Source organism: Antechinus flavipes, chromosome 5 (genome assembly GCF_016432865.1).
Source record: "Antechinus flavipes isolate AdamAnt ecotype Samford, QLD, Australia chromosome 5, AdamAnt_v2, whole genome shotgun sequence".
Classification (NCBI taxonomy): Eukaryota; Metazoa; Chordata; class Mammalia; order Dasyuromorphia; family Dasyuridae; genus Antechinus; species Antechinus flavipes.
This window is the reverse complement of record NC_067402.1, coordinates 277340381-277365565: the sequence shown is the minus strand read 5'-3', so window position 1 is coordinate 277365565 and position 25185 is coordinate 277340381. Positions and strand designations below refer to the sequence as shown.

General features: G+C 39.8%; 1 protein-coding gene across 1 annotated transcript in view; it reads right to left on the bottom strand.

Moving 5' to 3' along the window:
* The window catches only part of STAB2 (stabilin 2), a 202031-nt gene that overhangs the window by 13339 nt on the left and 163507 nt on the right, over window positions 1–25185 (bottom strand). The window contains exons 51-64 of the mRNA XM_051962503.1: window positions 24748–24807; window positions 21137–21310; window positions 19059–19148; window positions 17652–17798; window positions 15838–15894; window positions 13997–14123; window positions 12894–13043; window positions 11802–11906; window positions 9948–10055; window positions 8881–9074; window positions 7203–7344; window positions 6713–6846; window positions 1180–1345; window positions 874–980 (exon numbers count right to left, since the gene is read on the bottom strand). Coding sequence (XP_051818463.1) covers window positions 874–980; window positions 1180–1345; window positions 6713–6846; window positions 7203–7344; window positions 8881–9074; window positions 9948–10055; window positions 11802–11906; window positions 12894–13043; window positions 13997–14123; window positions 15838–15894; window positions 17652–17798; window positions 19059–19148; window positions 21137–21310; window positions 24748–24807 — 1761 coding nt within the window. The remainder of the gene's footprint in view (window positions 1–873; window positions 981–1179; window positions 1346–6712; window positions 6847–7202; window positions 7345–8880; window positions 9075–9947; window positions 10056–11801; window positions 11907–12893; window positions 13044–13996; window positions 14124–15837; window positions 15895–17651; window positions 17799–19058; window positions 19149–21136; window positions 21311–24747; window positions 24808–25185) is intronic.

Genomic DNA, 25185 nt, shown 5'->3' with positions numbered 1-25185 from the left:
TTAAGGGAGCTCCTAATCTAACAGGAAATCAATATGCAAACAACTACCAACAAGATATACTTAGGATAAACTGGAGGTGATCAATAGAAATAAGATACAAAGATAAAGGAGAACAGAAAAAGAATCTTTCAGAAGTTGGGTTTGTAAAAGAAGGAGGAGGAAGAGAAGAAGGAAGAGGAGAAATCATACTGAATAAAGAAGGAGGGAACAGGAGAGAAAGCACACTTTCAGAATAATTTGACAATCCACAAAACAGATGGGTTGAGAAAGCAATATTAAAATTTAAGGAGCGAAAATGAGACAAAATAGGAAAGTATATTTTGATGGACTAGGATGTAGAAATTGCAGGAGATAAAATATCGGACCTCCAAATAAAAAAGAAGATGGGTTTTTAGCTGAGAATTAAAGGAAGCCAGAGACACTAGAAGGTGAGGATGAGGAAGGATGGAGTTCCAGGCATTGGGGAATAGTCAGCAGGGGTCCTCAAACTTTTTAAATAGGGGGCCAGTTCACTGTCCCTCAGACTGTTGGAGGGCCGGACTATAGTAAAAACAAAAACTTTGTTTTGTGGGCCTTTAAGTAAAGAAACTTCATAGCCCTGGGGGAGGGGGATAAATATCCTCAGCTGCCGCATCTGGCCCGCGGGCGTAGTTTGAGGACCCCTGGTCAAGGGGAATACTTAAAAGTAGCCCAGAGTTCTTTCGACTGTATCATAGTGTGCTCTGTGCAAGGTGTCCCACTTATGAAATGATCAAGCCCTGGGCTTTCTATTTCCAAGCCTAGTCTTCTTTCCATTATACCCAAGTTGCCATCAAACAGTCCCCACCGTGGCACCAAGGAAAGGAGCCAACGCTTGCCACTGCTCATACTTACCGATAGGAAGTTGGCCAGCGAGGGGAAGGACATGAGAACCTGCAGGAGGTTGCCACTGCAAGCGAAGCCGTCTCCTACGTAGCCCACCTTGCATGTACAGTTCACATCTGGAGGTTACAAGTACAGAGTTCCCAATGAGTATCTGGGAAGCTGAGGTACCCCCTTCCCAGGGCATGAAAGTGTGCCGCTACCAGCCCTTCCTGAGGGCAGGATGGCCGAGGCCTCCTTGATCTTTCTGGGAGAACGGCTTGGGAATGGCTCAGCGGTGTTTGGGTCCCACACCGAGGACTGGACCAGAGTTCTTACCCTTCACTCGGTAGCAGAAGACATCCCACTTTTCGCTCTTGTTGGGCCTCGGCCCGTAGTCCACGATGCCGACGAAGCCCGAGCCACAGTTCTGAGAGGAGTAAGCGGTTGGATAGGCCACCCTCCCATCACTGAGCCAGCCGGCCGAACAGAGGTGATACTGGGCCTGCAAAAAAGTGGAGACCCAGCCGCGGTCAGAGGTGGAGTTCAAATGGAGTGACTTGCTTTCCTCCTATAATCTCCCAATCAAATTAGTGGATTAACAAGCATTGATTAAATGCCTACTGTATACCCAGCTTTAAGCTGGGGATACGAAGAATCAAACTTCTGGTTCTCAAGGAACTTAGAGGTGATTTAGTTCCGTTTCTGGCTGCCAGATCTTTGGGGTCTTTGAGGACAGCCAGTGTTATTTGCAGTCCACATTGTCCAGATTAGAATAGTAGGTAGCAAAGCTCTCTTGTGCAGAGTGCAGTTTGCTCGTTGGCTCATCCCTCTGGCATCTTCCCACCAGGGCACAAGGGCGCAGCCACGGCCGTGCTTCACTGAGCTTTTGGACACCAGCTAACACGGTGAGAACGGGTCCTAAGCACGGACTTTGAGATGCCCGACTTGGCCTGGCAGCTTGCCCATGTTCCCTGCTCCTGGAGGGAGGCCGACAGAACCCCGGAGCACAGAGCTCGGAGCTGCAGCGGGCTCGGCCGAGGAGGTGCCTGCAAAGATACGGGGGCCCCCCAAGAGTGGGAGGCCACTAGAGGAGGGGGAGGTGGCTGAGGCTTCTGTGCTGATCTCCACCGGGACTGATGCCCTTCTAACCAGGGCAAGGAGAGACACAAAAAAGACAAGAACAAAGAAAATGAAAAGGAAGGAAAAGAAGGGAGGAAAGGAAAAGAAAGGAAAGAAATAAAAAGGAAAATCACTCAATTTGTCTTTAAAGTAGAACTTCACTCTGGGCACACAAGTTCTGCTTGCTATATAGTATTAGTGCTATATATTATATAAGATGTTATATCTTATATAATATATGTATTAATATTTATTAGTGCTATTTCCCCAACTAGTACTATAGTTAGGTATGCTTATATCTCTTACGTGGTTCAATAGAATGAATGCTGGCTTGGGAGGCAGAAGACCTAGATGAGAATTCTGCTTTTGTGATGATCAGCTGCTCAATCTGATGATCCAAGATAATTACAAAGGACACAAGATGAAAAATGGAGGGAGAGAGACAGAGCCACAGAGAGAGTGTGGACTAAAGCATCTTTTTTTAAAAATTATTATTATTAGCAGCCTGGCTACTATGGAAATATGTTTTGCATGACTTGACATATATCATTAATATTATATTACTTGAATTCTCAATGGCTGGGGAAGGGACAGGAGGAGAGAATTTTTTTCTTTTATTTAACATTCATTTTTTAAAAACTAAAATTAAAAGCAAATCTTAGTTCTGTTCTTCTTACTTGCTCATAGGACTTTGGGGCCAGAATGAGAAGAGCTGGCTTGGAGAGCCCCAGCTTCAAGCCGTGTTTGCCGCATACGGCCTGTGTGATCTTGACAAGTCATTCAATCTCCTCAGCTCTTGCTGAGGACTCCCCTCTACCCCCCAATGAGCCAGACCCCATCCCTGTCTCCTTCACTGGGACAAGTCACTTGTGCTTTCACATCTGCACAATGAGGGGTGTGTGGGGAATATCCACGGGCCTTCTCTAAAATCATGATCCTATGGGATTTCATGTGAGGGAAATATTTTCTGGTAAAGAGGAAATTCTGGAGTGGATTATGTCACTCATGATTAGTGAGGAAACAGAAGGGAGTTTTGTCCGAGGTTATTGGCTGGCTCATCAAGCCCTGCTGTCTCCGTGCCCTCGTGTTTCCAATGCCCTAACATAAGCGTGGCACCCCTCTGCCCCCAAAGCTAATTTTTGCTGGAGCACATGGGGCTGAATGGAAAATCATACGCTCCCAGCAGGTAGAAAGCCATTAACTGCATTTCTAGAAAGTGCCTTTTAGAGCTTTAAAAACAGCAGGCATGAAACTGTCCTGTCAGTGCCAAGGATAAGCTAAGATGGAAAGCTGCTGGCTGGCATAAATTTCATAGTTTTTTTTAATGTTCAAAAGTGTCCTGCCAATTTCTGTGCTGAGACAGCACTTTTTTTTGTTCCATAGCCTGCAGTGAAAGGAGGGAGGGAAAGAAAGGGAGACAGAGATTGAGAAGGAGAAAGGAAGGAGGGGGGAAAGGAGAGAGAAAGATGAAAAGAGAGAAAGCAGAAATTAGCAGGAACTGAGTATAGCCAGCCCATTCCTTTCTTCTCTACCTCAGGGTATAGGCCACATTCTACTTCTGATCCTAGCCTGGCACTATTTAGCTCATGCTATTAGTCTAATTGCTTTCTTCTTCTTTTAAAAAAAATCAATTTTACGTTTTCTATTTTTTTCCCACCACTTTCACTGCTTACTGTATCCATCCCCTCATCCTCTTCCAAAGAGCAAACAAAGAAGTTCTGCAAAACTGAAAACAAACTATACAATTCTGATTTTATATCCAGACCCACAATCCTCATCCTCAGGAAAGAACCGGTACTGGAGAGAAGTACTTCTATTACTTGTTTTCAAGAGGAGTTGGAATTTGGTGGGACATCACAGACTGCCGTCGCTTTCTTGAGGACAATGTAATAAATTATCCCTGACTGATTTTCCCTCCTAACTGCTACCTCTCAGAATCTTTTTTTTTTTTTTTTCCTTCCAAGGCTCAGCCTGAATACAGCCTATTCCATGAAGTATCCTTCCTTTCTGCTGAGTTAAAAATGCTCCTTTTCTTTCCAAGTTTCTTTGTATTATGGACATTTCTGTACATGATCAATTTTCTCTAGTAAAATGTAAGCTGCTTGAGGACCAGGACTATCTTGTTTCAATCTTTTATGCCCCGTATATATGTATGTCCCTGGTCACGGTGGTATTCATGTTGAGATGGATAAATGAGGTCCCAAAGGTGACTCACTGTTAAATTGGATTCCAGCTCATGGAAGGTTTGAATAGTCTACCCGTAAGTACAGGTGAGCACTAATGATGATATATTCTTCCTCCTTTAGAATGGCCTTAATTCAATTAATAAAACTACTTAAGCACCTACCGTATGCTGTAAGTTGTGCTAGGGTCTAAGGACATAAGGACAAAAATTAAATAGTCCCTCCCCACAGATAGCTTATATTTTGTCAGGAAAGAGAGAAAAAGGGAGGAGGGGAGTGAGAAAAGGGGGGGAGAGAGAAAGGACACAGAGAAGAAAGAGAGAGAGAGAGAGAGAGAGAGAGAGAGAGAGAGAGAGAGAGAAAAAGGGAGGACTGAGAATTTTTACAAAAATATTTAGATAACTATTTCAACAACATTAGTTTTCCTTATAATCCTGTATTTTTAAGCCTTTATAAATTATTCTGAGAAGTGAGTCCATAGACACTCTGAGACTATCAAGGAATACATCACTTTTTTATGACATAGGTCTACTCTAAGTAGAAGATGAATTTCACCAAGGTCATGCTTACCTAGACTGTATACCAAGGGGCCACCCAGCAAGATCTATGGCCAAAGACAAGATCAAAAGAACTAAAACATTCAGAAATAGAGAATGAGAGGTCACACAGTTCATTCCCTAGCGGGTTCTTCCATTGAAGGTTAGCGGATGGAAGCAACAATGACTATTTTTTGTTCCATTATGACAAGTTGAAATAAAATTAAAGGTGAGGGCTAGGAGAGCTTCCAAAAGTTTTTAAGCCTATGACATTTTCTTGTTTATTCTTCCTTCCATAACTCATTGGTAGTAAGATAAACAAACCATAGGGATTTTGTCCTCAATAGCATCCTCTCCTTGGTGCTGTTGACTCTTATTCATTGGACCAAGAACTGGGAGGTACTTTAGAACCCATCTCATCCAGTTCCCTCAGTTTAAAGAGGGAGACCAGATGACTTGGTGACTTCCCTTAAGTGACCTGCTCAAGGTTATTCAAGGAGTAAATTATAAAACCGAGACTAGAAACCCTGGCAGCTTTTTCCACTGCCCTGTGACCTTGGGTAAAGTTTATACCTTGGCCGATTCATGTTTACTTAAAGTGCCCTAGTTATGAATGGCGATGTCACTGACATCTGTTTATCTCTCTAGGTTGATTAGTTAATGGTCCTTGGCAAATGATGTGTTTTTTTTTCCTCTCCTGATATTACCCAGAAAGATCAGATCGAGGCCTAATTTTAGCAACTGAACTAAATTTTAAGTGCGAATTTGAGCCGTGTCCGAGGCACCTTGGGCAAGGAGGAATTTAGTTTAAATCAACTATAAAACAATGAAATGTCAAGCATAAAGTGCTTTCTGGGAGATAGCAAGAGCAAGGACCATTTTTTGAGATGAGAGCGGGGCTTTGTGTCTCCAGACCCTAGTAATGTGCCCAGCATGTATTTTATTTTTTTGTGTGTGTGTGTTAAGACCAGACTTGTTCTCTCATTGATATAGAGAGCTTCTAATGAAGGAGTCCCATCCACCAAGCATATCACTTTCCTGAAACTAATAGTCCCTGGGAGTTATTCAGGACACTGAGTGGTTAAGTCATTCTCCTAGGGTCATAAAATTGTATAAGTTAAAGGGAAACTTGAACCCAATTCTTTCCAGCTCTGAGATGGCCTCTACAATGTCACAGCTTCCTCCTACAGTGTAAGTATTAACTATCCAGTGAATAAACTTGTTATACAGCCTGTATTCTATAAGAAGAGTATAGTGGTACAGATAACAGCAAATTGCAGAGATTCAAAATAAAATAAGTATTTGCTTTTGGATGGCATCTTGGTAAACATTGAATTTAGGGGTTCATCACACTTTTTGTTGTTGTTAAAAGGGATTTGTGGACCAAAAAAGCCTTCTGGAATATTGCAATTCTCTTTATTTCCTTTAAGAACTTGCTTTTAGAAAAGGGTCTCCTAGAAGTTCTTTTCACATTAGTGTGAATTGCTCCATTTTTTTTGTCACCTTTAGACTTGAAATATCAGCCTTACAATCTACTTTTAAAAACTTGGTAATGTGGCTAAAGTTATGAAGAAAGGAATCCTACTTCTTTCTTGACTGGGTACAGTCCTACGGTAGCTGGGTTACCCAGTGGATAGAGTCAGGAAGCCCTGAGTTCAAATCCGGCCTTAGACGCTTGCTAGCTAGACCCTGGATAAGTCACTTAAATCTGTTGGCCTCAGTTTCCTCATCTGTAAAATGAGCTAGAGAAGGAAATGGCAAACCTTCCAGTATCTTTGTCCAGAAAACCTCCAAATGGGGTCTTGAAGAGTTGGACATGACTGAAAAATGACTGAATAACACTGTACTGAGAAAGCTTAAGAGGGAGTAAATTTGTTAAGTTATATGAATTTTCAATCTTTATTATGCCTTGTGTCCTTCCTTATGACACTGTGGACTTTCCTAGCTACAGAGTTCCCCTCATCTTCTACTTTGGTCCCTCATACCCAGATCGAACATGAACGAGCCGCATTTCCAGGCCGCTCGACTAACCTTCTGGGCGTAGGAGAGCTCAATGTAGGTGGCTATGGTTGCTTCTTCCTTAGCGCACATTTCTCTGGCTTCATCAAAGGTCAGCTTGTACTGGCCTTGGGGAGAGCGTAGGTGAAAGACGCCAATAGTTGCATCTGAAGGAGATAAAATAAAACACATGTACTGAGAGACAAATTAACCAAATGGGAGGTCGCCCTCCCATCTCACTAATGCTGGTTACCTGTAATCCTAAGTGGGTTCCTTCCTGTCCTGATTCCATGTGCTCCCCTCTCAGTATCCTAAAGTCTCTGTCTCCTTCTAATGGAGCAGTTATCTTAAGGTCATTACCTTCTCCCCTCACACCATAACAATTAAATTTGTTGATTTGAAGGCATTTCAAGCTGTTTTGCTCGGATACCAGACTCTGGTGACATCTTTCTGGATCCTTCATCTAAGAGTTTTGTGTCCATAGTTGCTTATTTCTTGCCCTACAGGCCCCTAGAACACTGACCCTGGAAGTGGAGGTCTGCACAGTTGGCATCCGCATGGCACTGCCCATTGTCTTGTAAGCATCGGTCGATGGGGAGCTGTTCCACCACGCAGTCCAATCCATCACCCACATAGTGGCTTTTGCATTCGCATCTGTGCTTGCCCTGTTGAGGAACCAAAAAATACAACCATGAAAACAACACTTGTTTTCCTCTTACGCCTTTCCCCTGCAATCCCAGGACAGCATGTATAGGGAATCTTTTACATTCTTTTACAAATTATTTATTTACTATTTCCCCCAGTACATTCAAAACAAATTTTCTTTTACATTTGTTTTTTAAAATTTAGAGTTCTGGGTTCTCTCCCTTATCCCCACCCATGATTAAGAAATCATTTGTGAAGTTATACAAACCATTTCCATAAAAGTCAAGTAGTGAAAAAAAAAACAGATCTCCCACCCTAATAAAAATAAAAACCCTCAAGAAAAATTAAATCAAAAAAAAAAAAGAAAGAGAGCTAGAGAGAGAAAGAGAATACTTCAATCTATATTCAGATATAACCAGTTCCTTTTCTGGGTGTGATGGGAGTTTTCATTGTAAGTTCTTCGGAGTAGTCGTGGATTATTATACCACCAAGAATAGCAAAATGATTGACAGCTGGTCATCCCAGAACATCACTATTACTTTGGATATGGTACATTTCACTTTGCTTGAATTCATGGAGGACCTGAACTTTTATATTCTTATCCCAAACCAAGTCTCCAGGCCACTTTCTGGCCATCTTAATTCCCTTCCTAACTTCTTCTCGTGGAGACCTTGTACTTTGGCCCTGGAACATATTAGGCTCTGATTGCCCATGTTTCCCTTCGTCTTGTTGGAACTTCTGGCTACCATTTCAAAACCATGTGATTTCATGCGTGCTTTCCCCTTCAGTCTCCTTTTATGTGTTATCTTCCCCATTAGAAGGCAAGGACTGTCTTGGCTTTTGTATCTCCAGTGCTTAGTAGAGTGCCAAGCAGATAGGAGGTAATCTCTCTACCTATCCATTTATTTATCAATCCATTTATCCACCTCTCCATGCATCCATTTATCAACCCATCCATCCATCTCTCCACCCACATATCTATTATCTATAATCATAGGATGTGAGAGAGTTGGGAAAAGTCCCTGGAATCATAAAATCCAAGTTCGTCTTTTATCAAACGAGGAAACTGAGGTCAGAAGAGAACAAAAGTCTTGCTTGATTAATGGATTGGAATGTAGGGATAAAAACAGTTTCAGAGATAAATTCATATAGTGGAAAAGCTGCCAAGATTAGTAGATCACAGATTTGGAGCTGAAATCTCTCATTTTGTAGTAAAGAAAACTAATGTGTACCATTCTTTGAATATAGGTGAGAGCGAGGGAGAAGGAGACGGAGAGGGAGAGTAGTTCAGAGCAGAAGGACCTAGTAAAATCCAGTTCAAATCCTCCCTCTGACCCCTTCTGTGATAGCAGGCAAGTCACATCTTCTCAGTTATAAATTGTAGAGGAGTTTTCATCTGCATTGAAGGGAGGAACCAGGAGTTCCTTCCATTAATTAACTCACAGTTTGGGATCTGCCTTCTCCCCTCTGCCCTCTACCCCAATAAAACGAGTAGATTCTTTTGACAGTATCTGTTCTGAGCATAAAACAACCTAGAATAGGGACAGGAAACTCACCGGACCCGTCATGGTACAAATTGCATGTTCGTGACACCCTCCATTCAGCCCATCCGCACAGGGGTCCACAGCGGTACAGATGTGCCCGTCCCCCTTGTAGCCTTTTTGGCAGCTGCAGGACACTGCCGTGTCCACCTGGGAACACTTGGCAACCTTTGAGCAGCCGCCATTGTTCTGCTTGCAGTAATCCACAACTGTAAGATCAAGGACCCAATCAGATAAGCTGGACTTTGTGCCAGGAGAACAGAGGAGAGGAGAGGGATGACCCAGTCTAGCTCCAACAGTGGACAATCCCCAGAATTTATCCTTGAATTATTTCTCTTGTCGTTTCCATTTCCATTGGGAATTCTACTTTGGGGAAGAAATTCCTAGTATTTCAGAGCTGGCCATGAATATGCAATTGTGAAATTCTTAGAGAAAACCATCAGATATTCCTCATTCTTTCTGACCCCATTTATACAATTTTATCCAATGAAGATGGATCCCACTGCTAGTGTATGTGAAGCACTGGGCTGAGTGCTACAGCTGATGAGAGAGAATCTCAGAGGAGATAATAAGGCCCACAATTGACAGCCAATAATAACAACAGGTTCTTGGTGAGCCTCCTAGGATATCTCAACTATCTCAGATGGATATCAAGAACCAGCCCGAAAAGTTTTCCCCTTCCTCAAACTTTCTTTGGGAAACGGAAAAGGCAAGGAAGGCCATCTATGTGAGCTTGGACACATCACTTGGGGGCTTCTGTAGCTTCCTCCTTCTAGTTTTAAAGCCACATGATCTTGAACAAATCATGGCCTCCATGTACCTTGGTTTTCTCATTTGTTAAGTCAAAAAGTTGGACCAATTAACTTTTAAGGTCCTTTTCAGCTTTAAATCTATAATATAATTTTGAAGTAAATTTTGTTTTCTATCCTTGACTTCTGGAAGGGGGTAAATGGCTAGGAATAGGACATATAACCCATTGACTCATAGTTTTCCTCAGGTCTCAAGGAATGGCAGTTGTTGGCCACATTATTCCATCTTCTATCAAGCTACAGATATTAAACAGACGCAGTAGAGAAACTTACCTGTACATGTTATCCCGTCCCCTTCATAATGCAGGTTACACTCGCACGAGTTGTTCTCTTTACAGGTAGCGTACTTAGAACATGGAGGCGTGCACACGGGAGCCAAAACTGTAAATAAAGTTGATTTATTTATTATTATTAATACAATATATTATTATTTATTATTAAACAAATTGCTGTTGATTGTGAGATATTGGACACGCATATATTTTCTTGTTTTTTAAACCTCCATGCTTACATGTTTACAAAGCACTTCTATATCTTTTTTGGTTATACATATATATTCATTTTTTATATATTTCTCTATGAGTCATGTTGGGAGAAAAAAATCAGAACAAAAGGGAAAAACCATAAGAAAAAAAACAGAAGAAAGGAAAAAGATGAAAATAGTATGTGTTGATCCATAGTCAACTTCATAGTTCTCTCTTTGGATGTGGATGGTGTTTTCCATCCAAAATTTATTGGAATTGCCTGGGATCACTGAATTGCTGAGAGGAACCAAGTCTATCAGAGTCGATCATCACACAATCTTGTCGTTGCTATATACAATATTTTCCTGGTTCTGCTTGCTTCCTTTTTAGCATCAGTTCATGTAAATCTTTCCAGGCTTTTCTAAAATCAGCTTGTTCAAAATTTTTATAGAACAGTAATATTCCATTACTTTCATATGCCCTAACTTATTCAGCCATTCCCCAAATGATGGGTATCTACTCATTTTTCAATTCTTTGCCCCCCACAAAAGAGCATCTGCATATATTTTCAAAGCCAATGCTATATCTGGGGCAGTAGGTGGTTAAATGGATAGAATGTTGGGTCTGGAGTTTGGAAAATCAGGATTCAAATATGGCCTCAGACACTGTGCGACACTTCACTTCTATTGCCTCGGTTTCCTCATCTGTACAATGTAAAAATCTTACAGCACTTTCCTCCCAGTTCCAAAAATCAAATAAGATACTTGTAAAGTGCTTAGCACAGTATCTGGAACACAGTAAGAGCTACACAAATGTTAATTATTATTGTTGTTGTTATTATTATTATTATTATCATCTGGGCAGGTACAGGATTGTGATCTGAGGAACATGAAAGTGTTTTATTTCTGGAATCTCTTTCTTTATGCTTCTTTCTCTCTCTTATCTATACCAGATGGTTTTGAATGAAAGTTAACTTTATGATGTTCTAAAGCTGGGAGGGGCCAGGAAGATTCCTTATCCCCAGCTCATCTCTTTCCTCCTCTACAAAAAAAGTCCTTGATATTCTTGCCCACTTCTTTCCCATTTTTTTTTTGTTTTTTCCCCCAATATTTTATTATTTTTGTTTTGATTTTTTCAGTTGATAAGGAAATGGAAAGATATTTTGATTGGTTTAATATTAAATCTATAGTATATAAAGAAAGAAATCATTGGCTCTGGAGTTAGAGGATCTGGATTCCAATTCTACCTCTGATGATTGTAATCTGTGCATCTTGGATAAGTCACTTAATTCTACTTGCCTTCTCATCTTTAAAATAAGGGGGTTTGGGCTAGTCAGAGGTTCTTAACTCGAGATCTACAAACTTTAAAAAAAATAAAAAAATTAAAAAAAACAAAAAAACTGTCTTCATGTAATTAATTTCTTTTATAATTCTATGCATATTGTTATATGCATTTAAAAATATGATTCTGAGAAGTTCTCTGCTATCACGAAAAGAGGCAAACCTCCTTTAGGTCCAAATGCCATTTTTCATATTTTCAGGTACAGGAAGGTTTCCAACACCTTCCCCTCTTCCTCTTAGCTCAGTGAGTCTCCCTCGGTAATTGAGCCATAGTAAAGTAGCTTCTCGCACTCGGCATTAGATTGCATTATTTAGGGACAGACCTAGTTGAGTGTCACAGAATCGACCGGTCCAGCCTGTTTCACAGAAGCAATTTCCAGAGCCAGTGATGCTGTCATCACACGTCCCATGTTCTGAGCATTCACAGGCTGCAAAATGAACAAATAAACATACAAATAAATGAATAATGATCAACAACAAATGTATTTAGTACCTACTTACATGCTGGAGTACAAAGAAAAGCAAATAAACCAGTTCCTGCCCACAAGAAGCCCATAGTCTAATGGGGAAGACAACATGTAAATAAGAGTATTCAAACAAAATACAGACAGAATATAATAGAGATCTAGGAGGACTTGACTTATCCAGGCTTATATTGGTGAATGACTGAGCTGAAATTTAAATTTCACTTCTCTGACCCTAAGTTCAGCATTCTTCCCATTATTTCATGTTTTCTTTTCTCTAGTTCAGTGCCCAACATTTTATATATGAGTAAACTGAGGCTCACTTTTTTGATCAGCCCAGAACATCAATTTACAATGCTCTTTAGATAGGAGTCCATTGTGTAAATAACTTTACATACCACCACAGCTTCAGATGAATTTCAAGCATTCATTAATCACTTACTACATTAGAGGAGCATTGAGCCAATAAGCATTTATTAACCACTTACTACTTTAGAGGAACATCGAACCAATAAGCATTTATTAATCACTTACTACATTAGAGGAACATTGAACCAATAAGCATTTATTAATCACCTGCTACTTTAGAAGAACAAGCATTTATTGATTACCTGCTGTTTTAAAGGAACAATGAACCAATAAGCATTTATTAATTACCTGCTACTTTAGAGGAACATCAAGCCAATAAGCATTTATTAATTATCTGCTACTTTAGAGGAACATCAAACCAATAAGGATTTATTAATTATCTGATACTTAGAAAAGCATCAAGCCAATAAGCATTTATTAATCACCTACTAGATGTTGGGCACTGTGCTAAGTTCTGGGGAAATGACCTAAGATAATAACAGATAAAGATCTCATCTTCAACAGGGGAGTGTTTGGTCTAGGACACTGGAGCATCATGACTCTGGGGAAGGGGTAAAGAGGAACAGTCGGCTCACCACTTACATTTACAGTCTGGTCCATATCTTCCAGGCCAACACAGTTCACATGCCGTTCCATTGAACCCAGTATTGCATTTGCACTCTCCACCCCCAAAATATTCATCAATGCAGACACCCCGGTTATTACATGGGGTCGTGGATCCTCCGGGACAAGCTGAAAGAGATGGAACACAGGTGAATCATCTGGAAAACATAAAATGTTTGTGAAGTGGGCAGCTAAAAATTTCTTTGGAATTAGACAGATGTTAGCCAGAAAGGGCAGTGGACCCAATAGGGAGGTCAGAGATCCCCCAATCTGCCTAGCTTAGGGCTTTTTAACCTTGTGGATCATGAACTCCTTTGGAACTCCAGTGAAGCTTATAAAAACATAGGAGAAATTTTAATGATACCGTAGTATTGGGAATGGAGTCATGAAGGCATCATTTATTAGCTGTGTGATTCTGGGCAGGTCACTTTACTTCTCTCTGCCTCAGTTTCTTCAGCTGTAAAATGGGGATAACAACAGTACATATCTTGCAAGAATATGGTGAGGATCAACATGAGATATTTGTCAAGGGCTTCATACAGTGCTTGGTATGCAGTAGATGTTCAATAAATGCTCATTTCCTTCTTTTTCAAAATAATGCTTTTAAGTACATAAAATGAAATATATAGGATTGTGAAGGAAATCAATTATATTGAAATACAGTAATCAAAATATTTTAAAAGTTTCAAGTTGCAGACCCTAGGCTAAGAATCCCTGCCTAGTCTTGGTTGGTACCATGTGTGAGCTTCCAGCAAGGGTCCCTGGTGACTCAGTTTCCTTAATGATCACACAGCAATGGCTACATTTATCATCTTTTTACTTTGCCATTGGTAATAACAATTGAATGATTAACCTCTTGGTCAACAGGAATTGGCAATACTTTGGGCTCTATTCTAGCTTTTCAATAGTTCAATTCAGTTCAAATATTTATTAAGTTTCCATTACTTGAGAGTTATGTTAAAGGCTTGAAGAGATAAAGGGAGACCAACTCTTGCTTTCCAAAATCTTGCAAACTAGCAGGACACACACACACACACACACACACACACACACACACACACACACACAGAGCAGGGTCTCACCTTGACAGTCCCTCCCAAAGTAGCCCTTACAGCACTTAGGCAGCCTCATAACCATCGTACACTTCTGCTGGCAGCCTTCCAGGTTCCTCCTGAATGGCAGGTGGTAAAAACACTTCTGCTTCACTCCCTGAAGAGTTTCCGAGCCCCACAGCAGGCAGAAGAGAAGGAAGAAAACCAGATAAGACCGTTCATCAGTAAAGTGAATGGAACAACACATACCCGAGGTTCCTCAATTTCTATCTCTGTTACAACTTTCTGGTCGGCAATGATCCCTAAGTGAACGTGTACTAGCTCCCTCTCACCTTGCCCCAGGTGAAGATTGCTTCCCTCCCTTTGGAAATCTGAGTTTTGGTGTATTTGGCTGCCCTATTAACTCCCTTGTCTGGTAATTTTAGAGAGGGGTGGGTGGGTTGGCAGGTTGGTGGGATTATTATTTTTTCTCTCTCATCCCCACACATTCATTTGCCTGAACACTGATCTAAATATTAATTATTCCACATGAGACCAAGTGTGCATTCGCTCAAAGTTTTAATTTGGCAGGTGATGTGACACGGTCAGAGTGTTTCAGATAGCTGGGTCTGAAATGTTATTTTTTTTTCATAGTCAGGAAGACCTGAGTTCAAATATGAATTTTTTGTTGCTCTGGACTTAATGCCTGCCTCAGTTTCCTCATCTATCCAATAAAGATAAAAATAGCATCTATGTCATAGAGTTGTTGTGAGGAGTGAGATAATATTTGAGGAGCACGTAGTTTTATACCTGACACATAAATAAATACTTGTTTCATTCCCTCCCCTTCTATCTGACGCTAATTGATTACTTCTCCATCCCAGGTGAACATGATTAACAGAATCTGCTGGGTGACAGTTTCCCAAGATGAATGCAGACATAAAAGTCTCCTTCTTCCAATATCCAATGAAGCATGATGAGACTCCCTATCTCCCTACAATATAATTGAAGAGGAGCAAAGAATATTCACACAAGGATGGGAAACCCAGATTTCCCACAACATCATAGATATGTCATTGGTTCTGGAGCCTGAGGTTCCAGGTTCAAATCTTGCCTCTTACACTACCAGTGTAACCATAGGCAAGACACTTCAACCACCTGGTTCTCAGTTTTCTTAAGTGGTTTGAAGCTGATGAGCTGAGTGGTCTTAGCACCACATTTATGATCTTATTTATGCTCAACATTTCCTCCTCTCCCTTCCTCCCTCCCTTCCTTTCTTTCTCTCTCCCTCCCCCCCACCTCTCTTTTTCTCTCTGTCACTTCCTCTCTCATATGCACGTTATGAGATGATGACAGGTCAGCTTCAAAATCACTAACAGCCCCCCTGCTGCTAGTTTCCTCATTAGAAACCCTGCAAGCAGTGCTTGTCCAGGCTGGTGAGATGGAATTGCCCGTCATTGTATCTGCTGCCTGAAAAGAGCCATCTTCTCTGCTATGCTGATTGGCTCCCTGGCATCCCCATCTGCTGGGCTGCTATCTCTCTCTGTCTCTTTCCTCCTTCCTTCCCTCCCTTCCTCCATCTCTCTTCTTTCTTTCCCTCCCCTTATCCCCTGCTCTCTGTTTCATTTATTCTCTCTCTCTCTCTCTCTGTTTCTCTCTGTCTCTCTCTGTCTCTGTCTCTCTCTCTCCCCCCACCCTCCCCGTCTCTCTTTCATAGGAATATGTTTAAAAATGTTGTATATATATAACCTGTATTAAATGGCTTGCTATCTTGGGAGGTGGGGAGAACATGAAGTCTTACACAAATGTTGAAAATTATCTTTACTTGGATTTGGAAAAATAAAATTCTATAGAGGAAAAAAAAGACTGAACCGTAGCATTTTGACAATTACCTTTGGCTTACTCCATGTTGGGCAGCGAGGAATGTTGTAGCAGCTCCCACACTCCCCCTGACACAGACAAAAAGACATTTATTTTTAAAAGTCATGTTAGAAAACATGGGACATTTCTATGATTAATACTTTAGTGATCTGATCAAGAACCTCTATTATGGGGTAGTGTTAGAGAAGGAATTAAAAGACACAAGAAATTTACCATTTTCATGGAGAAAATGGTAAAAGGTGGTTTACTGAGAGACCAAAATGCCTTTTTATAAAAAGATGATCTCACATATTTACCGTTCCCCGGCCAGAAGCCAGAGAGAACTAATACAGTGAGACGTTACACTCTCTAATTGCGCCTTCCTTTCACTTTTGGATGCTTTAATTTTCACTCTTATGGATGTGGCCTCAGTTCACCTACTTGCTATTTTTCAACACCTTCTCTTGTTCATGTCTCTCCCATTAGAAAGGAAATTCCTTGAGGGTATGGGCTATTTCCTTGTTTTGTTCCTTTTGCTTTTTCTGTTTCTCCCTTTCTCTGTCTCCCTGTGTCTGTCTCTCTCCCCTTCTTTATCTCTCTGTCTCTCTCTTTATCTGTTTTTGTTTCTCTATCTCTCTCCCCTTCTATATCTCTCTGTCTCTCTCTTTGTTTCTGTTTCTTTGTCTGTCTCTCTCCCCTTTTGTATTTCTCTCTGTGTCTCTGTTTTTCTCTCTGTATCTTTCTGTGTCTGTCTGTCTCTCTGTTTTTTTCTCTCTCCCTACCTTCCTCCCTCTCTCTCTCCCTCCCACTTTCCTCCCTCCCTCTCTCCCTCCCCCCCTCTTTCTCTTGTGCTCTCTCTCCCTCACTCTTTGTCTCTCTCTCACTTTCTCTCTCCCTTTCTCTCCCCACCTTCCCCAGCACTTAGCACAGTGCCTGGCACATAGTTAGGACTTAAATGTTTGTTGATTGATTGTTCTTTTCAGCTTTCTAGTTCTATTGAAGATGAACACTTCACATGTAGCGATGATTGCTAAGCTAAAGTTCTCCTCCTCCTCCTGTCTCCTCTCAGATCAGTAGGCTATGGTCCTGAGGCTCTATATGTGTAGTCTTTAATCCTGGGATCTAGATCAGTGATACACACTATCAGTGTGCACCAGAAGCAGTCTTCTATATCAGTCCCCTCCATCCACTCTAATATTCAGCCACACTGGCCCACTTTCTATTCCTTGAACATGACATACTACCACATACTTTTGCCCTGACCATCCCCATGCCTGAAATGCCATCCCTCCTTACACCTCCTTCCTAGAATCCCTAGTTTTATGTTTCAGCTCAAATGTCACTTTCTACAGGAGACTTTTCTCAGTCATCCCATTTGTAACAACCTTCTCCTTTTGGGCATAATGGGAACATTTTCCCTAAAAGGCATCTTGTCACTTTTTCCATTAGGATGGAAGCTCCTTGAGGATAAGGATTTGTTTTTGCTTTTCCTTTGTATCCCAAGTAGAAACCAGATAAATTCTTGTTAATTGGTTGAAGTAATTTTGGTTCATCCATAAGAACATAAGCTCCACGAGGGCAAGAACTTTTAAAAGAAAATCCCTAGGTTTTAGTCCAGTATTTGGCCATAGTAAGTGCTCAATAAACTCCTTGTTGATTGATCACCATTAAATCACCACCAACTCCCAGACTCTTCCAGGCCCATGTCTGAGTAGATTGACCAACCCAATGACCAACCCAAAGGGCTTTTACATTAGCCACTGGGCAGATCATAGGCCACAGGCCACAGTCATTATCTAGAAGCAGCCAAACAACAGGGATGGGGCAGGACAATTTTAGGACTGACCGAGACATTGAAGGTAACGAAACTGTCACAGCGGCCCCCGAAGCTGGGGTTAATCAGCATACAATCAATCCCATACGCGATGCCGCTATCAAACTCAAGCTGCCGCTGGACAATCCGGCACTTCTGATCATTCAGAAAGAGGTCACCCTGAGAGAGAGAAAGGGGAGAATGCCAGTGAGTCAGTCCGCAAGCCCTCCCAAGACTTCATCTCCATCCCAGGCTATGGCAACTAGTGGAGCAACTCGACCAGCTTCCACTAACGTCCTTCTTGATGCTTTATTGTGAAGGAGGTGACCTTGGATGTTTCAAAGCTATGGCAGCAGAGCCCATGATCTGGCAGGTCCCATCAAGATAACCCTTGAGTTGAAAGGGATCAGGGAGGTGATCAGATTCTGCTTCCTTATTTAATATATCAGGAAACAGAAACTCTGAGTGATTTGCTCAGGTTATACAGCTTGGTAGTATCTCAGGTGATATTTGAACTTGGATCTTTTTGACTGGACTCTTAATTCTAGGGTTCATTGCAGTGTCTACTCATTCCATCTTTTCAGCACCAGAAGGCTGACTGTGAAGTGATGACATTCTGGGCCAATGGACACTGTTTAATAAGGTATGATTAAATTGTGATATTAGAAAGATTTGAGTTCAAATTCTGCCTCAGACACTCAATAGCTATATGACCTGGAGCAAATCCCCCAAACTAATTGTAAAATGGGGATAATTATAGCATCTATTTCTCAGGATGGGTGTGAGACTCAAATGGGATAATATTGGAAAAATATTAAAGAGTTATAGAAACACTGGTTATATTATTCTTATTGATAATAAATCATAATGGACAATAATTGCCAAATGACAATAATAGAATAATAGTAACATGGACATAGTAGCCATACTGACACAATCTTTTATTTCGTGAATTTGAAGAAGTTCAGTGAAAAAAAGGCTCGATTTTGAATCACAAGATCCATATCATACCAATGTGACATGTAGGGAAGCTAAATCGCTGGGCCTGGAGTCAGGAAGACTCATTTTTCTGAGTTCAAATGTGACTTCAGATACTTACTAGCTGAGTGACTGCTGAGCAAGCCACTTAACCCTGTTTGCCTTAGTTTCCTCACTTGTAAAATGAGCTGGAGCAGGAAATAGCCAACTCCTCTAATATCTCTGCCAAGAAAACTTTACATGGCTCAGGAAGAGTTGGATATGACTGAAATGACCAAACAGCAACAACAAACCATGTAATTTTAGGCAAACGAATTTATCTCTTTGGATCTCACTTAAATTAATTATAAAACGATGGGGTTGTTGTTGATGACATTTGAGGTTCCTTGCAGCTTGAAATCCATGTTCCTATGACCCCATAGACCTGTTTCCATCATCCCAGTCCTTCTGGAGAATACTTACAATGTTGTTCCCATCACCACATTTCACATTGAGTTCAGAACCTTGTAATGTCTTCCGGGATGCAACACTGGGCAAATCCACTGCCAAGATCTGGGAGAGAGAAACAATTTCTATCAATTAGTTAATATAAATTAATTTATTAATTACCACTAATATAGCATCATTAATTAATTAATATAGCATTAATTAACACCTAGTGTCCTGAAGAACTCTAGGATACTTGGCAAACACACCATGTTCTTGGGCTCCCTTTCCCAAAACTTTCCCCAAAATTAACACTTTCAGTAAGATGCTGGATGTTAAGAGGAAGGATAACGATATTGGAAAATTAGGACAGAGATTCAACTTTCAGGATGGGTTTAGAACAAAAACCATGGGAAAGTAAGGTGATCAAGGTGATGGCTCATCTAGCCATGTGGTTCTACAGGATGTTTTCTTTTTATCTTTGAGCTTCCAGCAAACATCAGGCACTTAATTAATGCTTGTTGATAGACTGATTGATAATGGATGAAATTGTCAGTAGAATCGCAGTAATTTTGTTCATTTCCTCTTCCTGTGAGAATATCTTTTCCACATCTCTGCCTTGGGGAAATTCTAGGGCTTCTTCAAGAATCAGTTCATAACTGCCTCCTCCAACCTTCTTGCTGGAAGTGACTTTTGTCATCTTGGAACTCCCCAAGTACTGTTCGTATTTTTTTTTTTTTTGAGGTGATTTTGTAGCACAGTAGATAGAATTTGGAGTCAGGAAAACCTGAATTCAAATCTTGCCTCCTATCCTTACTAGCCTTGTGATCTTGCGCAATTATGGTGTACCACAGTGCATGGGGCATCAGAACGGGAGTCAGGATGACCCAAATCCAGTTCAAATCCAGCTTCAGACATTCACTAGTTATGTGACTCTGGTTACTTAACCTCTGTTTGCCTCAGTTTCCTCATCTGTAGAATGGGGATGATAATAATACCTCCCTCCCATGACTGATCAAATGAGATAATCATTCTAAAGTGCTTAAATTGCTACACAACACAGTCCCATACACATACACATATGTAACATATAGCCATACTATAAAAGTGCTATTATTATTTGAAATAATATCAGATAATCTACTTTGTAAATGTTAAAGTGCTAGACACATATTAGCTAGTATTATTCTCTGCAACTGATCATATTTTTACATTCTACTTTGAATATGCAAAAAAACCCGAAACTTTGGGACAGCTAAATGGTACAACGGATAGCTCACCGACTCTGGAGTCAGGAAGACCTGAATTCAAATTCATTAATACTTATTAGCTGCGTGACTCTGGGCAAGTCATTTAACCCTAACTGCCTCACCCAAAAAAAAAAAAAAAGATTAAAAAAATGAGACTTCACTTGACTTCAATACATCAATAAGCATTTCTTCAAACCTCATATACCAGATCCTGTGCTAAGTGTTGGGGTTACAAAAAAGGGAAAAATCAGTCTCTGTCCTTATTTTTAAAAAAATTTTAATAGCTTCTTATTTACAAGATATATGCATGGGTAATTTTACAGCATTGACAATCGCCAAACCTTTTGTTCCAATTTTTCCCCTCCTTCCTCCCACCCCCTCCCCTAGATGGCAGGATGACCAATACATGTTAAATATATTAGAGGATAAATTAAATACAAAATAAGTATACATGTCCAAATTGTTATTTTGCTGTACAAAAAGAATTGGACTCTGAAATATTGTACAGTTAGTCTGTGAAGGAAATAAAAAAATGCAGTCTGCCCTTATTTCTAATGGGGAATACAACATGCAAATCCAAGACATATATAGGCTAAGGGAATCTCAGAGGAGGAACTTCTTTGCCCTCCAGGATGTGATATTCTACAGAAGTAGGATTGGAATAGAGTTGGTACACAGATAAGCAGATAAAGGAATTCAAAGATGGAGAGAATGCTAAGAAATGACCGGGTAGATCACTTCTATATCCCAGAAAACACCAATTTTGTTTATGAATATGGATGGTCTTACTTCAAGACCAGAGAAATATTGATCCTTGGAAATACTCCTGAGTATTTCCAAGAGTGGGGCCCTTGGAGATTTTACCTTGGAATCTCTGATGATATGGAACTTGAGGTATTGCTTTAGTTTATCCTTGTCTTTGCCAAAGAGGAAATCTTGTTGTTCCTGAGGAAGAGCTTTCAGAGCTTCGTCCGTGGGCCAGAACAGGGTTACCGGTTTGTGGACGGGGTCGTTGATAAAACTTAACAAACCAGTATCCTGGAACACACAGTAAATCAGCTTTAGAAATCCAGCCACAAAGCAAAGTGAGGAAGGAAGAAATGGTTCAGAGCCTGGATGAAATCTCAGCACCCTCTTTCTTCACAACTTTTAGAGGTTTGCTTGGGACCCTATAGGCCAATTTGTGATGTTGCTCAGATCGTGTTCTCCCCAGTCTACACTGTCTTAAATTCATTTGGGCATGAACCACAAAGGAAATCAAGACAGAAGGAAAGCCCCCTCCCCAATATGCAAAACTATCTGTAGCAGCAAGTCTTATGGTATCAAAGAGCATAAACAAAGGAGATGCCCACCGTTGATTGTCAACAAGAGTGCGTGAAGCATTTAAATGGGAAGTAATCACTAATGGGAAGCATTCAGGAAGCCTTGAATGACCTGATGCAGAGTGAGAAAGATGATTCACATAATGACCACAATAAGGTCAAGGAAAATGCCAGCAAAGGACTTTAGAACTTTGATTAGTGCAGTGAAAACTTTACTTTGATGAATTCTTGGGGAAACACATCTCCCTCCTCTTAGCAGAGAAGTAGTAGATTATAGGTGCTGAATGAGACATGGCCAATGTTTTCATTTGTTTTATTTAAATACTATGAAGGAAGATTTTGATGGTTGTGCTCCGAATGGTGTGTGTCAATACAAAGTGAAAAGTGTTGTTGAAAAAAATCAATACAATATTTAAGAACTCTTTTAAAAAAGAGGATATAATAAAATACTTGGGAGTCTACCTGCCAAGATAAACTGAAGAACTCTATAAACACAACTGTAAAATATTTCTCCCACAAAATCAGATCTAAACAATTGGAAAAAATAGAAATTATTCATGGGTAGGCTGAACCAATATGATAAAAATGACAATTCTATCTAAATCAATCTATTTATTCAGTTTCATACTAATCAAAGTATCAAAAATTATAGAACTAGAAAAATTAGTAACAAAATTCAGTTGAAAGAACAAAAGTTCAAGGCTATCAAGAGAATCAATGAAAACAAAATTACAAAAGGTGGTAATCTAGCCATACTGGATCTCAGACTGTACCAGAAAGTGATAATTACCAAAACAATCTGAAACTAGCTAAGAAACAGAGTGATGAATCAGTGGAATAGATGAGGTACAACATATATTGTAGCAAATGACTATAGTAATCTAGTATATGGTAAACTCAAAGTTCTAAGCTTTTGGAAAAAAAACCCTCATTATTTCACAAAACTGTTAAAAAATTGGGAAATAATATGGCAGAAACCAGGTATAGACCAACATCTCACACCATATACCATGATGAAGTCAAATTAAGAGAGCATGAAATAGTTAATTTGTCAGATTTATGGATAAAGGAAGAATTCAGGATCAAAGAAAATATAGAAAATATAACAAAATGTATATAATTTTGATTATATAAAATAAAAAGTTTTGCACAAACAAAATTATAAGAAAAGCAGAAAACTGGAGGAAAGGCCTCATTTCTCAAATATAGAGAAAACTAAATTCCCTTTGTAAAAATAAATCATTTCCCAATTGATTTGAACAAGCAGTTTTCAAAGAAACCAAAATATCATCATGTGAAAAAATGCTTCAAATGACTATTGATTAAAGAAATGCAAATTAAAACAATTCTGAGATATCATCTCACACCTATTGAGTAATATGACAAAAAAGGAAAATGTTGGATGTTGGAGAGATTGTGGGAAAACTGGGACCCTAATGCCTTCTGGAAAGCAAATTGGAACTATGTCCAAAGGGCTATAAAACCACGATACTCTGATCCAGCAATAACACAGCTACTTCTATATCCTAAAGACATTCCCCCACAAGGGAAAAGGACCTATTTGTACAAAAATGTTTCTTAAAACTCTTTTTTCACAGTGGCTAAAAATTGGAAATTGAAGGGATGCCCATCAATTTGACAATGTTTAAACAAGCCATGAGTTTGTGATTGTAAATGGAATATTATTTCATTTTAAGAAATGACCTTGCAGGATGATTTCAGAAAAACCTGGAAAGACTTACATCAATTGATAGATAGTGAAGAGAACAGAACCAGCAAAATGTTGTATACACTCACAGCAATATTGTTTAACGAAGACCTGTGAATGACTTAACTATTCTCAGCAATACAATGATCGAAGACAACGCCAAAGGACCAATGATTAAGTACATTATCCACTTTCAAAGGAAGAACAAATATTGTTTGAATACAGACTGATGCATGCCATTTTTCATTTTCTTTTCATTTTTTCTTTTATTTGAGTCTTCTTGTACAAAATCACTAATATGGAAATGTTTTAAATAATTGCACATTTATAGCCTATATCTTACTGCTTACCATCTCATGAAGGAGAGAGAGGGAAGGAGGGAAAAATTTTGGATTTAAAACTTTAAATAAAACTTTTAAAAATTAAAAAAAGAGCACACCAAGTAGCAGAGTACAACGGAAGGAGAACTGACTTCGGAATCAGAAGCCCTGGGTTCAATTTTCACCTTTAATACTTGCTCCCTGTGTTCCTTTAGACAAGTCACTACCTAAGCCTCAGTTTCCCCCATCTGTAGAATAAGGAGGTTGGACAAGATGACCTCTGAGGTCCAGTCTAAATCTGTGACCCTGTGATCACTTTCCCTCCCTGGGACCATCTGTTGGACAAAGGAGTTGAACTAGATGATTTCTAGACATAGGATTCCAAACAAACTAGATTATTGCTCACAAGATGCTAGCCAGGATGGTTGGTATCAGAATGGTACCATTCCATACAAGAATCAGAAAAAGGGAATAGAATCTTCAGTCTCAAGAAGAAGGGTAAAAGGATTTGATGAATGTCTTTAACTCTTTAAAGATTGCCATGAAGAAAAGGAATGAGAGTTCTGACCATGAGAAGAGCGAACCAGCATGATGGATGATGGTGGTAAGTTACAAGGAGGTAGATTTCCTTTCAATATGAGGAAACAATTTCCCCCAAAATAAACTTATCTAGAATAAAATGATCTGCCTCATGTGATAGTAAGCTTTCTATCACTGGAATCTTAAACTAGAAGCTAGATGATTAGAAGTGCTATCGGTAAGTAACGGATTCATGTTTCAGATGATAATGGAGGTCCCTTCCTACCCTGATCCCTTCACTATACATAGAACCTCAAGAAACTATGGAGTTTTGCTAAATTTATGGTCAATTTTATGAATTCAGTGTTGGATGAAGACTCAGGGATCATTTAGCCCAAATTCTTTCATTTGAGAGATGAGGGAAACTGAAGAACCAGCAGGTTTAAATACTTGTCAGGGATCTCTCGAGTAGTAAGCAATTGAGACAATATGAGTTTGTCTTCCAGAATGTCTGCCTTTCTCCACACAGGCTTGGAAAAATAGAGCAATCCTGAAAAAAAAACATCTTTAAGCATTTAGGTCTCCTTTTCTGTCCTCAGTTCTTACCTGGAGCATGTTGGTGAACTTCACGTACCCCTGGTGAACTGCCACTGAGATGAGATTATCCTACAAAGAAACAAATATTTTATGTTTTTTCTCATTTGTCCAAGAATTAAATTATTTGATGGTTATTTGAGGTTCTAAAACTCAATTTGATAGTCAACAAAGACTTATTAAACACCTAATGGGTGACCTCTGGTGTGCTCTGAGGATATAAATATAAAATATAATATATGCTTAACATATAATAATAATATGCTTAGTAAAGTGCAAATGTTTCATAAATGCTTGTTGAATAAATGAAAGAATCTGCATGAAAGTCACCCCTCCCCTTCTTAGTGGAAAGTAAGCTCCTGAGAGAGCAAATTGTTTTTTGTCTTATTGTATTCCAAGTGTCTAGCACAGTTGCTGGCATTTACTGGATGATTAATAAATGTTTATTGA